Below are 18,140 nucleotides of genomic sequence, written 5' to 3' on the forward strand. Positions count from 1 at the left end.
GTTTGGCCCAGCATCGTCCGGGTTATTGGAGGGTTTAGCCCAGCATCATCCAGGTTAGAGGAGGGTTTGGCCCAGCATCGTCCGGGTTAGGGAGGGTTTAGCCCAGCATCATCCGGGTTAGGGGAGTGTTTAGCCCAGCATCATCCGGGTTAGAGGAGGGTTTGGCCCAGCATCGTCCGGGTTAGGGGAGGGTTTGGCCCAGCATCGTCCGGGTTAGGGGAGGGTTTAGCCCAGCATCGTCCAGGTTATAGGAGGGTTTGGCCCAGCATCGTCCGGGTTAGGGAGGGTTTAGCCCAGCGTCGTCCGGGTTAAGGGAGGGTTTAGCCCAGCATCGTCTGGGTTAGAGGAGGGTTAAGCCCGGAAGGGATGTCCTTGTCCCATCGCGCACTAGCGACTCCTGAGGCGGGCCGGGCGCCGTGTACGCTGACACGGTCGGCAAGAAGCAGTCTTTTTTTCACCATTCAGATCAGCTCTGAAGAAGATCTAATGTGATTGGTCAAAATAAACAGTTGTGGGGAAAAAATGATCAGAATTGATCAGCTTGTGGTAACGTAGTCATTGTGACATGAATGAATTGACTAATATGTGGTTGTCTCACTACCGCCCCCTGTAGTGGACGATAGCAAAGTACGCCCCGCGGTTCAACGGCTTCCAGCAGCAGGACAGTCAGGAGCTCCTGGCCTTCCTATTGGACGGCTCCATGAGGACCTGAACAGGGTGCATGAGAAACCCTACGTAGAGCTGAAGGACAGCAACGGACGACCCGACTGGGAGGTCGCCTTAGAGGTCAGAGTTCAATCAATAAACCAAAACATACACGCACAACTTCACACACACACGTGCGCACGCACACAGTCAACCAATACACACGCACGCACACAGTCAACCAATACACACACACACACGCGCGCACGCACACAGTCAACCAATACACACACACACGCGCGCACGCACACAGTCAACCAATACACACGCACGCACACAGTCAACCAATACACACACACACGCGCACGCACACACACAGTCAACCAATACACACACACACACGCGCACGCACACAGTCAACCAATACACACACACACACGCACACAGTCAACCAATACACACACACGCGCGCACGCACACAGTCAACCAATACACACAAGTACAATCAAATCAATCTTTATTTTCTCAGAGAATTTTCCACTGTTAATATGGAAAAATAAAATCAATCAACTAAAAAGGAAAAGGAAAAACTAGACTGTTTAGTAACATTCACCAATCATCATACAGCACTACATCATCATCATCATCATCGTCCTTAGGAGCATCTTCTGGCAGCCATCTTGGGTGTCTAGAGACCAGGAGAGAGTCAATGAAAGTCAGCCCATCCACTAAGCACTTCTTAAGGAGTGGATGACCTGTGAAGTGTATTGATATACAGTTAATGAACAGTGTGTATGTTTATAGGAGTAATTAGCAGCATTAGTGCTGTGTGTGTGTGTGTGTGTGTGTTTTACGTCTCTCTATGGTTCCGTGTGTGTGTGTGTGTTCCTCGTCAGGCGTGGGAGAACCACTTGTGTGTGTTTTACATCTCTATGGTTCCGTGTGTGTGTGTGTTTTACGTCTCTCTATGGTTCCGTGTGTGTTCCTCGTCAGGCGTGGAGAACCACTTGCGGAGGAACCGTTCCATCGTGGTGGATCTGTTCCACGGCCAGCTCAAGTCCCAGGTCAAGTGTAAGACGTGTGGTCACATCAGCGCTCGCTTCGACCCCTTCAACTTCCTGTCTTTACCCTCCCCATGGACAGCTCCATGCACCTGGAGATCACTGGTGAGGACCTGGGACTCAATACCCTGGAAAGGGGTGGGAGGGTTTGTCCCTGGAAAGGGGTGGGAGGGTAGGTCCCTGGAAAGGGGTTGGAGGGTAGGTCCCTGGAAAGGGGTGGGAGGGTAGGTCCCTGGAAAGGGTGGGAGGGTAGGTCCCTGGAAAGGGGTGGGAGGGTTTGTCCCTGGAAAAGGGTGGGAGGGTTTGATCTCTGTGGACATGATTTCGGGTGGTGAGTTGGTTTTCGTCTTAATTGACCTCAACCGTTTGCCAGAGGAGAGGCTTTTTAAAATTATTTTTCCTGCACACTTCCTTACCCTGGTGGCAGCGGCAGGTAGCCTAGTAGTTAGAGGAGGCAGGTAGCCTAGTAGTTAGAGGAGGCAGGTAGCCTAGTAGTTAGAGGAGGCAGGTAGCCTAGTAGTTAGAGGAGGCAGGTAGCCTAGTAGTTAGAGGAGGCAGGTAGCCTAGTGGTTAGAGGAGGCAGGTAGCCTAGTGGTTAGAGGGGGCAGGTAGCCTAGTGGTTAGAGGAGGCAGGTAGCCTAGTGGTTAGAGGAGGCAGGTAGCCTAGTGGTTAGAGGAGGCAGGTAGCCTAGTGGTTAGAGGAGGCAGGTAGCCTAGTGGTTAGAGGGGGCAGGTAGCCTAGTGGTTAGAGGGGGCAGGTAGCCTAGTGCTTAGAGGAGGCAGGTAGCCTAGTGGTTAGAGGAGGCAGGTAGCCTAGTGGTTAGAGGAGGCAGGTAGCCTAGTGGTTAGAGGAGGCAGGTAGCCTAGTGGTTAGAGGAGGCAGGTAGCCTAGTGGTTAGAGGAGGCAGGTAGCCTAGTGGTTAGAGGAGGCAGGTAGCCTAGTGGTTAGAGGAGGCAGGTAGCCTAGTGGTTAGAGGAGGCAGGTAGCCTAGTGGTTAGAGGAGGCAGGTAGCCAGTGGTTAGAGGGGGCAGGTAGCCTAGTGGTTAGAGGGGGCAGGTAGCCTAGTGGTTAGAGGGGGCAGGTAGCCTAGTGGTTAGAGGGGGCAGGTAGCCTAGTGGTTAGAGGGGGCAGGTAGCCTAGTGGTTAGAGGGGGCAGGGGGTAGCCTAGTGGTTAGAGGAGGCAGGTAGCCTAGTGGTTAGAGGAGGCAGGTAGCCTAGTGGTTAGAGGAGGCAGGTAGCCTAGTGGTTAGAGGAGGCAGGTAGCCTAGTGGTTAGAGGTGGCAGGGTAGCCTAGTGGTTAGAGGAGGCAGGTAGCCTAGTGGTTAGAGGAGGCAGGTAGCCTAGTGGTTAGAGGAGGCAGGTAGCCTAGTGGTTAGAGGCAGGTAGCCTAGTGCTTAGTGGAGGCAGGTAGCCTAGTGGTTAGAGGAGGCAGGTAGCCTAGTGGTTAGAGGAGGCAGGTAGCCTAGTGGTTAGAGGAGGCAGGTAGCCTAGTGGTTAGAGGAGGCAGGTAGCCTAGTGGTTAGAGGAGGCAGGTAGCCTAGTGGTTAGAGGAGGCAGGTAGCCTAGTGCTTAGTGGAGGCAGGTAGCCTAGTGGTTAGAGGCAGGTAGCCTAGTGGTTAGAGGCAGGTAGCCTAGTGCTTAGTGGAGGCAGGTAGCCTAGTGGTTAGAGGAGGCAGGTAGCCTAGTGGTTAGAGGAGGCAGGTAGCCTAGTGGTTAGAGGAGGCAGGTAGCCTAGTGGTTAGAGGAGGCAGGTAGCCTAGTGGTTAGAGGAGGCAGGTAGCCTAGTGGTTAGAGGAGGCAGGTAGCCTAGTGGTTAGAGGAGGCAGGTAGCCTAGTGGTTAGAGGTGGCAGGGTAGCCTAGTGGTTAGAGGTGGCAGGGTAGCCTAGTGGTTAGAGGTGGCAGGGTAGCCTAGTGGTTAGAGGAGGCAGGTAGCCTAGTGGTTAGGAGGAGGCAGGTAGCCTAGTGGTTAGAGGAGGCAGGTAGCCTAGTGGTTAGAGGAGGCAGGTAGCCTAGTGGTTAGAGGAGGCAGGTAGCCTAGCGGTTAGAGGAGGCAGGTAGCCTAGCGGTTAGAGGAGGCAGGTAGCCTAGCGGTTAGAGGAGGCAGGCAGCCTAGCGGTTAGAGGAGGCAGGTAGCCTAGCGGTTAGAGGAGGCAGGTAGCCTAGCGGTTAGAGGAGGCAGGTAGCCTAGCGGTTAGAGGAGGCAGGTAGCCTAGCGCTTAGAGGAGGCAGGTAGCCTAGCGCTTAGAGGAGGCAGGTAGCCTAGCGCTTAGAGGAGGCAGGTAGCCTAGCGCTTAGAGGAGGCAGGTAGCCTAGCGGTTAGAGGAGGCAGGTAGCCTAGTGCTTAGAGGAGGCAGGTACCCTAGTGCTTAGAGGAGGCAGGTAGCCTAGTGCTTAGAGGAGGCAGGTAGCCTAGTGGTTAGAGGAGGCAGGTAGCCTAGTGGTTAGAGGAGGCAGGTAGCCTAGTGGTTAGAGGAGGCAGGTAGCCTAGTGGTTAGAGGAGGCAGGTAGCCTAGTGGTTAGAGCATTGGACTAGTAACCGAAAGATTGCAAGATCGAATCCCCGACCTGACAAGGTAAAAATCTGTCGTTCTGCTCCTTGAACAAAGCAGATAACCCACTGTTCCTAGGCCGTCATTGCAAATAACAATTTGTTCTTAACTGACTTGCCTAGTTAAATAAAGATGAAAAATAAACCTGAGAATGGTGCAGGTCCTTAAAAGAAGCCAAGCGGCAGCCAATGGCCCTTTTCCCCAGATCTCAATTAATAGCAAATCATATCCTTCTAGACAATAATAGAATAATAATAATAATAATGATGATGACGATGATCACTGGGAAATATGCATATTTCTATTCACTTCCTGAAGTGACTGCATTGTCTGTCTCTGTCTCTCTTTCTCTCTGTGTGTGTCTCTCTCTCTGTGTGTGTCTCTCTCTCTGTCTGTCTGTCTCAGTCATTATGCTGGATGGTTCTACCCTGTACGGTTCGGCCTGAGGCTCAACATGGATGACAAGTACACCGGTCTGAAGAAACAGCTGAGTGAACTGTGTAGTCTGAAACCAGAACAGATACTACTGGCTGAGGTCCACACCTCCAACATCAAGGTACACACACACACACACACACACACACACACACACACACACACACACACATACACAATAGGCCAATACAGAGAGAAGCAATAGTACTAATTGTTTTTCTGTGCTGTAGAACTTCCCTCAGGATAATCAGAAGGTGCGTCTGTCGGTGAACGGCTTCCTGTGTGCGTTTGAGATCCCTGTGCCATGCTCCCCCACTTCCCTCACCTCTCCAACACAGACAGGTGAGAACCTCCTACGCTAGAGGCTGGTAGAATGTAACACACTGCTTCTAGAGGCTGGTAGAATGTAACACACTGCTTTTAGAGGCTGGTAGAATGTAACACACTGCTTCTAGAGGCTGGTAGAGTGTAACACACTGCTTCTAGAGACTGGTAGAATGTAACACACTGCTTCTAGAGGCTGGTAGAATGTAACACACTGCTTCTAGAGGCTGGTAGAATGTAACACACTGCTTCTAGAGGCTGGTAGAATGTAACACACTGCTTTTAGAGGCTGGTAGAATGTAACACACTGCTTCTAGAGGCTGGTAGAATGTAACACACTGCTTCTAGAGGCTGGTAGAATGTAACACACTGCTTCTAGAGGCTGGTAGAATGTAACACACGCTGCTTCTAGAGGTGGGTACTGTACTGTACTGTACTCTCCTTATGACCTTAATCCTACCATACTCCTCACAGTCACATGACAAACCAACTCACTGTTTCCGGAAGGGCTCTCTGACATGTCTGTCTGTAACACCTCTCCAGACATCACCCCTGTGCCCATGGTTAACGGGTGGGGGTGGCAGCATCCTGATGGTAAGCCTGGTCTGATCTCCAACGGCATGCCCAGCACCATGGTGCACTGCAGAGAGACCACAGAGAGAAGCCTGGCCAACGGAGGGGTGGGGGTGCCCAACGGACACGTGTCCCTCGTCCAGGACAGCCCCTTCAACGGGTACATTATCGCCATGCACAGGAAGATGGTGGGTACCTCAGAATAAAATATTTTACACAATAAATGAATTAGAATAGAATGTTTTATATATATATATATATTATTTTTTTGGTTTACTCACTCTCTCACTGGCCAGTTTATTAGGTACACCCATCTATTACTGTGTTGGACCCCCTTTTGTCTCCAGATCAGCCTGATTTCTTTGGGACATTCTATTAAGGTTTCAGAAACGTTTCACAGGGATGTTGGTCCATGCTGACGCGATGGTATCACGCAGTTGCTGCAGATTAGACGGCGGTACATTGCAACAGCCCGTTCCATCTCATCCCATTATGCTCTATTGGGTTGAGGTCTGGTGTCTGACCAGGCCCCTCGAGTAAACTGAACTCGCTGTCATGTTCCAGGTGATGTTTTTCACCTCCTCAGTTGTCCAGTGTTGGTGGTGGCGTGCCCACTGGAGTCGGGTCTTCTTGTTTTTAGCTGATGGGACTGGAACCCAGTGTGGTCGTCTGCTGCAATATCCCATCCATGACAAAGACCGACAAGTTGTGTTCCAAGATGGTGTTCTGCACACCACTGTTGTACTGCACTGTTATTAGTCTGTTTGTGGCCCTCCTGTTATCTCGAACCATTCCTGCCATTCTCCTCCGACTTCTCTCATCAACGAGCTGTTTTCACCCACAGGACTGGCGCTGACTGGATGTTTTTTGTCTGCAGCACCGTTCTCTGTAAACCCTAGATACTGTCGTGCGTGAAAAGCCCAGGAAGGTGTCTGTTTGTGAGATACTGGATCTGGCACGCATGACACCGACGATCATACTACGCTCAGTCGCTTGGGTGACTCGTTTTGCCCATTCTAATGTTCAAATGAACAGAAACTGAATGTCTGTCTGCTTTATATAACAAGCCAGAGCTACGTGACTCTTCCTGTTTCCTCCAGAATGTTCACAAGGTCCTTTGCTGTTGTTCTGGGATTGATTTGCACTTTTCGCACCAAGGTACGTTCATCTCTAGGAGACAGAACATGTCTCCTTCCTGAGCGGTATGACGGCTGCATGGTCCCATGGTGTTTATACTTGCGTACTATTGTTTGTACAGATGAACGTGGTACTTCAGGCGTTTGGAAATTGCACCCAAGGATGAACCAGACTTGTGGAGGTCTACAATTTTTTTTCTGAGGTCTTGGCTGATTTCTTTAGATTTTCCCATGATGTCAAGCAAAGAGGCACTGAGTTTGAAGGGAGGCCTTGAAATACATCCACAGGTACACCTCCAATTGACTCAAATTATGTCAATTAGCCTATCAGAAGCTTCTAAAGCCATGACATCCTTTTCTGGAATCCAAGCTGTTTAAAGGCACAGTCAACTTAGTGTATGTAAACTTCTGACCCACTGGAATTGTGATACAGTGAAATATAACTGAAATAATCCGTCTGTAAACAATTGTTGAAAAAATTACTTGTGTCATGCACAAAGTAGATTTCCTAACCGACTTGAGAAAACTATAGTTTGTTAACACGAATGTGTGGAGTGGTTGAAAATGAGTTTTAATGTGTATGTGAACTTCCGACTTCAAGTGTGTGTATAGAACCAGTCAAAAGTTTGGACACACCTACTCGTTCAAGGGTTTTTCTTTATTTTTACTATATTCTACATTATAGAATAATAGTGAAGACACCAACACTATGAAATAACACATATGGAATCATGTAGTAACCAAAAAAGTGTTAAACAAATCAAAATATAATGAGTTTCTTCGAAGCAGCCACCCTTTGACTTGATGACAGCTTTACACACTCTTGGCATTCTCTCAACCAGCTTTATGAAGTAGTCACCTGGAATGCATTTCAATTAACAAGTGTGCCTTGTTAAAAGTTAATTTGTGGAATTTCTTTCCTTCTTAATGCATTTGAGCCAATCAGTTGTGTTGTGACCAGGTAGGGTGGTATACAGAAGATGGCCCTATTTGGTAAAAGACCAAGTCCATATTATGGCAAGAACAGCTCAGATAATAAGAAACGACAGTCCATTACTTTGACTGACCTTCATGTCTTAATCTGGAAAAATGTCAGGAACTTTGAAAGTTTCTTCAAGTGCAGTCGCAACAACCATCAAGCGCTATGATGAAACTGGCCTCATTAGGACCGCCACAGGAAAGGAAGACCTCTGCTGCAGAGGATAAATTAATTAGTTATCAGCCACAGAAATCGTCAATTAACTTCCCCTCAAATTGCAGCCCAAATAAAGTAACAGACACATCTCAACATCAACTGTTGAGAGGAGACTGTGTGAATCAGGCCTTCATGGTCGGCTTTGCTACAAAGAAACAACTACTAAAGGACACCAATAAGAAGAAGAGACTTACTTGGGCCAAGAAACATGAGCAATGGACATTAGACCGGTGGAAATCTGTCCTTTGGTCTGATGAGTCTCAAATATAAAGAAGAATATATGAAGAATCTCAAATATAAAATATATTTAGATTGGTTTAACACTTTTTGTTGATTCCATGTGTGTGTTATTTCATAGTTTTGATGTTTTCTCTAGTATTCTACAATGTAGAAAATAGTCAAAAATAAAGAAAACACTTGAATGAGTAGGTGTTCTAAAAGTCTTGACTATATATTTATATTATATATATATTTATATTATATATTTATATATATATATATATTTATATTATATATTTATATTATATATTATATATATATATTTATATTATATATATTTATATATATATATATATTTATATTATATATTTATATTATATATATATTTATATTATATATATATATATTATATATATATTTATATTATATATTTATATTATATATATATTTATTTATATTATATTATATATTATATATTTATATTATATATTTATATTATATATATATTTATATATTATATATTTATATATATATATATTTATATTATATATTTATATTATATATTTATATATATATATATTTATATTATATTATATTTATATATATATTTATATTATATATATATTTATATTATATATTTATATTATATATATATATATATATATATATATAATTATATATATTTATATATATATATATTTATATATATATATTTATATTATATATATATTTATATTATATATATTTATATTATATATATATTTATATTATATATATTTATATTATATATATATATATATTATATTTATATTTTATATTATATATATATATATATATTTATATATATATATATTTATATTTATATATATTATATTATATATATTATATATATATTTATATTATATATATATTTATATTATATATATTTATATTATATATTTATATTATATATTTATATTATATATATATTTATATTATATATTTATATATATATATTATATATATATTATATATATATTTATATTATATATATTTATATTATATATTTATATATTATATATTTATATTATATATTATATTTATATTATATATTTATATTATATATTTATATATATATTTATATTATATATTATATATTTATATTATATATATATTTATATTATATATTTATATTATATATATTTATATTATATATTTATATATATTATATATTTATATTATATATATATTTATATTATATATATATTATATATATCTTTATATATATGTTATATATATATATATATATATATATATATACCATATATATATATTATATATATAATATATTTAATATATTTATATATTTTATATATAATATATTTATATATAAATATAAATATATATAAATATATTATATATATAAATATATATATATATATATATATATATATATATATATATATATATAATATATATATAATATAATATATATATATATATATATATATATATATATATATATATATATATATATATATATATATATATATATATATATATATATATATATATATATATATTATATAAATATATATATAATATAAATATATATAATATAAATATATAGTATAATATAAATATATAGAAATATATAATGTAAATGTATAATGTATAATGTAAATATATATATAATGTATATAATATATAAATATAAATATATAAATATATATATAATATATAATGTAAATATATAATATAAATATATAATATAAATATATATATATAATATAAATATATAATATAAATATATATATAATATAAATATATATACATATATATATATATACACACACACACACAGTACCAGTCAAGACTTTTAGAACACCTACTCATTCAAGTGTTTTTCTTTATTTTTGACTATTTTCTACATTGTAGAATACTAGAGAAAACATCAAAACTATGAAATAACACACATGGAATCAACAAAGTGTTACACCAATCTAAATATATTTTTATATTTGAGATTCTTCATATATTCTTCTTTATATTTGAGACTCATCAGACCAAAGGACAGATTTCCACGGTCTAATGTCCATTGCTCATGTTTCTTGGCCCAAGTAAGTCTCTTCTTCTTATTGGTGTCCTTTAGTAGTTGTTTCTTTGTAGCAAAGCCGACCATGAAGGCCTGATTCACACAGTCTCCTCTCAACAGTTGATGTTGAGATGTGTCTGTTACTTTATTTGGGCTGCAATTTGAGGGGAAGTTAATTGACGATTTCTGTGGCTGATAACTAATTAATTTATCCTCTGCAGCAGAGGTCTTCCTTTCCTGTGGCGGTCCTAATGAGAGCCAGTTTCATCATAGCGCTTGATGGTTGTTGCGACTGCACTTGAAGAAACTTTCAAAGTTCCTGACATTTTCCAGATTAAGACATGAAGGTCAGTCAAAGTAATGGACTGTCGTTTCTTATTATCTGAGCTGTTCTTGCATAATATGGACTTGGTCTTTTGCCAAATAGGGCCATCTTCTGTATACCACCCTACCTGGTCACAACACAACTGATTGGCTCAAACCCATTAAGAAAGAAAGAAATTCCACAAATTAACTTTTAACAAGGCACACATGTTAATTGAAATGCATTCCAGGTGACTACTTCATAAAGCTGGTTGAGAGAATGCCAAGAGTGTGTAAAGCTGTCATCAAGTCAAAGGGTGGCTGCTGAAGAAACTCATTATGTTTTGATTTGTTTAACACTTTTTGGTTACTACATGATTCCATATGTGTTATTTCATAGTGTTGGTGTCTTCACTATTATTCTATAATGTAGAATATAGTAAAAATAAAGAAAAACCCTTGAACGAGTAGGTGTGTCAAACTTTTGACTGGTTCTATACACACACACACTTGAAGTCGGAAGTTCACATACACATTAAAACTCATTTTCAACCACTCCACACATTCGTGTTAACAAACTATAGTTTTCAAGTCGGTTAGGAAATCTAATTTTATGCTTATTGCCAAAGTACTTTTTCAACAATTGTTTACAGACGGATTATTTCTTGTTATTTCACTGTATCGTCAATTCCAGGGTCAGAAGTTTACATACACTAAGTTGACTGTGCCTTTTAAACAGCTTGGATTCCAGAAAAGGATGTCATGGCTTTAGAAGCTTCTGATAGGCTAATTGACATAATTTGAGTCAATTGAGGTGTACCTGTGGATGTATTTCAAGGCCTACCTTCAAACTCAGTGCCTCTTGCTTGACATCATGGGAAAATCTAAAGAAATCAGCCAAGACCTCAGAAAAAAATTGACCTCCACAAGTCTGGTTCATCCCTGGGAGGAATTTCCAAACACCTGAAAGTACCACGCTCATCTGTACAAACAATAGTACGCAAGTATAAACACCATGGGACCACGCAGCCGTCATACCGCTCAGGAAGGAGACGTTCTGTCTCCTAGAGATGAACGTACCTTGGTGCGAAAAGTGCAAATCAATCCCAGAACAACAGCAAAGGACCTTGTGAACATTCTGGAGGAAACAGGGAAGAGTCACGTAGCTCTGGCTTGTTATATAAAGCAGACAGACATTCAGTTTCTGTTCATTTGAACATTAGAATGGGCAAAACGAGTCACCCAAGCGACTGAGCGTAGTATGATCGCCGGTGTCATGCGTGCTGTGATCCAGTATCTCACAAACAGACACCTTCCTGGGCTTTTCACGCACGACAGTATCTAGGGTTTACAGAGAACGGTGCTGCAGACAAAAAACATCCAGTCAGCGCCAGTCCTGTGGGTGAAAACAGCTCGTTGATGAGAGAAGTCAGAGGAGAATGGCAGGTATGGTTCGAGATAACAGGCGGGCCACAAACAGACTAATAACGGTGCTGCAGACAAAAAACATCCAGTCAGCGCCAGTCCTGTGGGTGAAAACAGCTCGTTGATGAGAGAAGTCGGAGGAGAATGGCAGGAATGGTTCGAGATAACAGGAGGGCCACAAACAGACTAATAACAGTGCAGTACAACAGTGGTGCAGAACACCATCTTGGAACACAACTTGTCGGTCTTTGTCATGGATGGGATATTGCAGCAGACGACCACACTGGGTTCCAGTCCCATCAGCTAAAAACAAGAAGACCCGACTCCAGTGGGCACGCCACCACCAACACTGGACAACTGAGGAGGTGAAAAACATCACCTGGAACATGACAGCGAGTTCAGTTTACTCGAGGGGCCTGGTCAGACACCAGACCTCAACCCAATAGAGCATAATGGGATGAGATGGAACGGGCTGTTGCAATGTACCGTCTAATCTGCAGCAACTGTGTTGGATACCATCGCGTCAGCATGGACCAACATCCCTGTGAAACGTTTCTGAAACCTTAATAGAATGTCCCAAAGAAATCAGGCTGATCTGGAGACAAAAGGGGGTCCAACACAGTAATAGATGGGTGTACCTAATAAACTGGCCAGTGAGAGAGTGAGTAAACCAAAAAATAATATATATATATATAAAACATTCTATTCTAATTCATTTATTGTGTAAAATATTTTATTCTGAGGTACCCACCATCTTCCTGTGCATGGCGATGATGTACCCGTTGAAGGGGCTGTCCTGGACGAGGGACACGTGTCCGTTGGGCACCCCCACCCTCCGTTGGCCAGGCTTCTCTGTGGTCTCTCTGCAGTGCACCATGGTGCTGGGCATGCCGTTGGAGATCAGACCAGGCTTACCATCAGGATGCGCTGCCACCCCCACCCCGTTAACCATGGGCACAGGGGTGATGTCTGGAGAGGTGTTACAGACAGACATGTCAGAGAGCCCTTCCGGAAACAGTGAGTTGGTTTGTCATGTGACTGTGAGGAGTATGGTAGGATTAAGGTCATAAGGAGAGGTACAGTACAGTACAGTACCCACCTCTAGAAGCAGCGTGTGTTACATTCTACCAGCCTCTAGAAGCAGTGTGTTACATTCTACCAGCCTCTAGAAGCAGTGTGTTACATTCTACCAGCCTCTAGAAGCAGTGTGTTACATTCTACCAGCCTCTAAAAGCAGTGTGTTACATTCTACCAGCCTCTAGAAGCAGTGTGTTACATTCTACCAGCCTCTAGAAGCAGTGTGTTACATTCTACCAGCCTCTAGAAGCAGTGTGTTACATTCTACCAGCCTCTAGAAGCAGTGTGTTACATTCTACCAGCCTCTAGAAGCAGTGTGTTACATTCTACCAGCCTCTAAAAGCAGTGTGTTACATTCTACCAGCCTCTAGAAGCAGTGTGTTACATTCTACCAGCCTCTAGCGTAGGAGGTTCTCACCTGTCTGTGTTGGAGAGGTGAGGGAAGTGGGGGAGCATGGCACAGGGATCTCAAACGCACACAGGAAGCCGTTCACCGACAGACGCACCTTCTGATTATCCTGAGGGAAGTTCTACAGCACAGAAAACAATTAGTACTATTGCTTCTCTCTGTATTGGCCTATTGTGTATGTGTGTGTGTGTGTGTGTGTGTGTGTGTGTGTGTGTACCTTGATGTTGGAGGTGTGGACCTCAGCCAGTAGTATCTGTTCTGGTTTCAGACTACACAGTTCACTCAGCTGTTTCTTCAGACCGGTGTACTTGTCATCCATGTTGAGCCTCAGGCCGAACCGTACAGGGTAGAACCATCCAGCATAATGACTGAGACAGACAGACAGAGAGAGAGAGAGACACACACAGAGAGAGAGACACACAGAGAGAAAGAGAGACAGAGACAGACAATGCAGTCACTTCAGGAAGTGAATAGAAATATGCATATTTCCCAGTGATCATCGTCATCATCATTATTATTATTATTCTATTATTGTCTAGAAGGATATGATTTGCTATTAATTGAGATCTGGGGAAAAGGGCCATTGGCTGCCGCTTGGCTTCTTTTAAGGACCTGCACCATTCTCAGGTTTATTTTTCATCTTTATTTAACTAGGCAAGTCAGTTAAGAACAAATTGTTATTTGCAATGACGGCCTAGGAACAGTGGGTTATCTGCTTTGTTCAAGGAGCAGAACGACAGATTTTTACCTTGTCAGGTCGGGGATTCGATCTTGCAATCTTTCGGTTACTAGTCCAATGCTCTAACCACTAGGCTACCTGCCTCCTCTAACCACTAGGCTACCTGCCTCCTCTAACCACTAGGCTACCTGCCTCCTCTAACCACTAGGCTACCTGCCTCCTCTAACCACTAGGCTACCTGCCTCCTCTAAGCACTAGGCTACCTGCCTCCTCTAAGCACTAGGGTACCTGCCTCCCTAAGCACTAGGCTACCTGCCTCCTCTAACCGCTAGGCTACCTGCCTCCTCTAAGCGCCAGGCTACCTGCCTCCCTCTAAGCGCTAGGCTACCTGCCTCCTCTAAGCGCTAGGCTACCTGCCTCCTCTAAGCGCTAGGCTACCTGCCTCCTCTAACCGCTAGGCTACCTGCCTCCTCTAACCGCTAGGCTACCTGCCTCCTCTAACCGCTAGGCTACCTGCCTCCTCTAACCGCTAGGCTACCTGCCTCCTCTAACCGCTAGGCTACCTGCCTCCTCTAACCGCTAGGCTACCTGCCTCCTCTAACCGCTAGGCTACCTGCCTCCTCTAACCACTAGGCTACCTGCCTCCTCTAACCACTAGGCTACCTGCCTCCTCTAACCACTCAGGCTACCTGCCTCCTAACCACTAGGCTACCTGCCTCCCTCTAACCACTAGGCTACCCTGCCACCTCTAACCACTAGGCTACCCTGCCACCTCTAACCACTAGGCTACCCTGCCACCTCTAACCACAGGCTACCTGCCTCCTCTAACCACCAGGCTACCTGCCTCCTCTAACCACTAGGCTACCTGCCTCCTCTAACCACTAGGCTACCTGCCTCCTCTAACCACTAGGCTACCTGCCTCCTCTAACCACTCAGGCTACCTGCCTCCTCTAACCACTAGGCTACCTGCCTCCTCTAACCACTAGGCTACCTGCCTCCACTAAGCACTAGGCTACCTGCCTCTAACCACTAGGCTACCTGCCTCTAACCACTAGGCTACCTGCCTCCACTAAGCACTAGGCTACCTGCCTCCTCTAACCACTAGGCTACCTGCCTCCTCTAACCACCAGGCTACCTGCCTCTCTAACCACTAGGCTACCTGCCTCCTCTAACCACTAGGCTACCTGCCTCCTCTAACCACTAGGCTACCTGCCTCCTCTAACCACTAGGCTACCTGCCTCCACTCAAGCACTAGGCTACCTGCCTCTAACCACTAGGCTACCTGCCTCCTCTAACCACTAGGCTACCTGCCTCCTCTAACCACTAGGCTACCTGCCTCCTCTAACCACTAGGCTACCCTGCCACCTCTAACCACTAGGCTACCTGCCTCCTCTAACCACTCAGGCTACCTGCCTCCTCTAACCACTAGGCTACCTGCCTCCTCTAACCACCAGGCTACCTGCCTCCTCTAACCACTAGGCTACCTGCCCCTCTAACCACTAGGCTACCTGCCCCTCTAACCACTAGGCTACCTGCCCCTCTAACCACTAGGCTACCTGCCCCCTCTAACCACTAGGCTACCTGCCCCCTCTAACCACTAGGCTACCTGCCCCCTCTAACCACTAGGCTACCTGCCTCCTCTAACCACTAGGCTACCTGCCTCCCCTAACCACTAGGCTACCTGCCTCCTCTAACCACTAGGCTACCTGCCTCCTCAACCACTAGGCTACCTGCCTCCTCTAACCACTAGGCTACCTGCCTCCCTCCTAACCACTAGGCTACCTGCCTCCTCTAACCACTAGGCTACCTGCCTCCTCTAACCACTAGGCTACCTGCCTCCTCTAACCACTAGGCTACCTGCCTCCTCTAAGCACTAGGCTACCTGCCCCCTCTAACCACCAGGCTACCTGCCCCCTCTAACCACTAGGCTACCTGCCTCCTCTAACCACTAGGCTACCTGCCTCCTCTAACCACTAGGCTACCTGCCTCCTCTAACCACTAGGCTACCTGCCTCCTCTAACCACTAGGCTACCTGCCCCTCTAACCACTAGGCTACCTGCCTCCTCTAACCACTAGGCTACCTGCCTCCTCTAACTACTAGGCTACCTGCCTCCTCTAACTACTAGGCTACCTGCCTCCTCTAACTACTAGGCTACCTGCCTCCTCTAACTACTAGGCTACCTGCCTCCTCTAACTACTAGGCTACCTGCCGCTGCCACCAGGGTAAGGAAGTGTGCAGGAAAAATAATTTTAAAAAGCCTCTCCTCTGGCAAACGGTTGAGGTCAATTAAGACGAAACCAACTCACCACCCGGAAATCATGTCCACAGAGATCAAACCCTCCCACCCTTTTCCAGGGACAAACCCTCCCCACCCCTTTCCAGGGACCTACCCTCCCACCCCTTTCCAGGGACCTACCCTCCCACCCCCTTTCCAGGGACCTACCCTCCAACCCCTTTCCAGGGACCTACCCTCCCACCCTTTCCAGGGACAAACCCTCCCACCCCTTTCCAGGGTATTGAGTCCCAGGTCCTCACCAGTGATCTCCAGGTGCATGGAGCTGTCCATGGGGAGGGGTAAAGACAGGAAGTTGAAGGGGTCGAAGCGAGCGCTGATGTGACCACACGTACACTTGACCTGGGACTTGAGCTGGCCGTGGAACAGGTCACCACGATGGAACGGTTCCTCCGCAAAGTGGTTCTCCCACGCCTGACGAGGAACACACACGGAACCATAGAGAGACGTAAAACACACACACACGGAACCATAGAGAGATGTAAAACACACACAAGTGGTTCTCCCACGCCTGACGAGGAACACACACACACACACGGAACCATAGAGAGACGTAAAACACACACACACACACACACACAGCACTAATGCTGCTAATTACTCCTATAAACATACACACTGTTCATTAACTGTATATCAATACACTTCACAGGTCATCCACTCCTTAAGAAGTGCTTAGTGGATGGGCTGACTTTCATTGACTCTCCTGGTCTCTAGACACCCAAGATGGCTGCCAGAAGATGCTCCTAAGGACGATGATGATGATGATGATGTAGTGCTGTATGATGATTGGTGAATGTTACTAAACAGTCTAGTTTTTCCTTTTCCTTTTTTAGTTGATTGATTTTATTTTTTCCATATTAACAGTGGAAAATTCCTCTGGAGAAAATAAAGATTGATTTGATTGTACTTGTGTGTATTGTTGACTGTGTGCGTGCGCGCGTGTGTGTGTATTGGTTGACTGTGTGCGTGTGTGTGTGTGTATTGGTTGACTGTGTGCGTGCGCGTGTGTGTGTGTGTGTGTATTGGTTGACTGTGTGTGGCGCGCGCGTGCGTGTGTATTGGTTGACTGTGTGCGTGCGTGTGTGTATTGGTTGGGACTGTGTGCGTGCGTCGCGTGTGTGTGTGTATTGCTGACTGTGTGCGTGCGCGTGGGTGTGTATTGGTTGACTGTGAAAGTGCGTGCGTGTGTATTGGCTTGACTGTGTGCGTGCGCACGTGTGTGTGTGAAGTTGTGCGTGTATGTTTTGGTTTATTGATTGAACCCTGACCTCTAAGGCGACCTCCAGTCGGGTCGTCCGTTGCTGTCCTTCAGCTCCCTACGTAGGTTTCTCATGCACCCTGTTCAGGTCCCTCATGGAGCCCGTCCAATAGGGAAGGCCAGGAGCTCCTGACTGTCCTGCTGCTGGAAGCCGCTGGAACCGCGGGCGTACTTTGCTATCGTCCACTACAGGGGCGGTAGTGAGACAAACTACATATTAGTCAATTCATTCATGTCACAATGACTACGTTAACACAAGCTGATCAATTCTGATCATTTTTTCCCCACAACTGTTTATTTTGACCAATCACATTAGATCTTCTTCAGAGCTGATCCGAATGGTGAAAAAGACTGCTTCCTGCCGACCGTCAGCGTACACGGCGCCCGGCCCGCCTCAGAGTCGCTAGTGCGCGGTGGGACAAGGACATCCCTTCCGGGCTTAACCTCCTCTCTAACCCAGACGATGCTGGCCAAACCTC

General features: G+C 44.4%; 2 protein-coding genes across 2 annotated transcripts; one reads left to right on the top strand and one right to left on the bottom strand.

The window, feature by feature from the left end:
- The first annotated feature begins 4,689 nt into the window (after positions 1 to 4,689).
- On the top strand, positions 4,690 to 5,968 carry LOC121842395 (ubiquitin carboxyl-terminal hydrolase 6-like). The gene is made up of 4 exons (XM_042312390.1): positions 4,690 to 4,813; positions 4,923 to 5,034; positions 5,560 to 5,781; positions 5,937 to 5,968. Exons 1-4 carry the CDS (start codon positions 4,712 to 4,714, stop codon positions 5,966 to 5,968), a joined length of 468 nt encoding a protein of 155 aa, XP_042168324.1. The 5' UTR covers positions 4,690 to 4,711.
- Positions 5,969 to 12,504: 6,536 nt separating this feature from the next.
- LOC121838712 (ubiquitin carboxyl-terminal hydrolase 6-like) lies at positions 12,505 to 16,726 on the bottom strand. The gene is made up of 5 exons (XM_042312391.1): positions 16,643 to 16,726; positions 13,645 to 13,795; positions 13,437 to 13,548; positions 12,689 to 12,910; positions 12,505 to 12,536 (listed from the first exon to the last, which is right to left on the bottom strand). The coding sequence occupies exons 2-5, from the start codon at positions 13,744 to 13,746 to the stop codon at positions 12,505 to 12,507; spliced, it is 468 nt and encodes a 155-aa protein (XP_042168325.1). The 5' UTR covers positions 13,747 to 13,795; positions 16,643 to 16,726.
- Positions 16,727 to 18,140: the final 1,414 nt, after the last annotated feature.

This window comes from Oncorhynchus tshawytscha, unplaced genomic scaffold, assembly GCF_018296145.1.
Source record: "Oncorhynchus tshawytscha isolate Ot180627B unplaced genomic scaffold, Otsh_v2.0 Un_contig_6889_pilon_pilon, whole genome shotgun sequence".
In the NCBI taxonomy this organism is placed as follows: domain Eukaryota; kingdom Metazoa; phylum Chordata; class Actinopteri; order Salmoniformes; family Salmonidae; genus Oncorhynchus; species Oncorhynchus tshawytscha.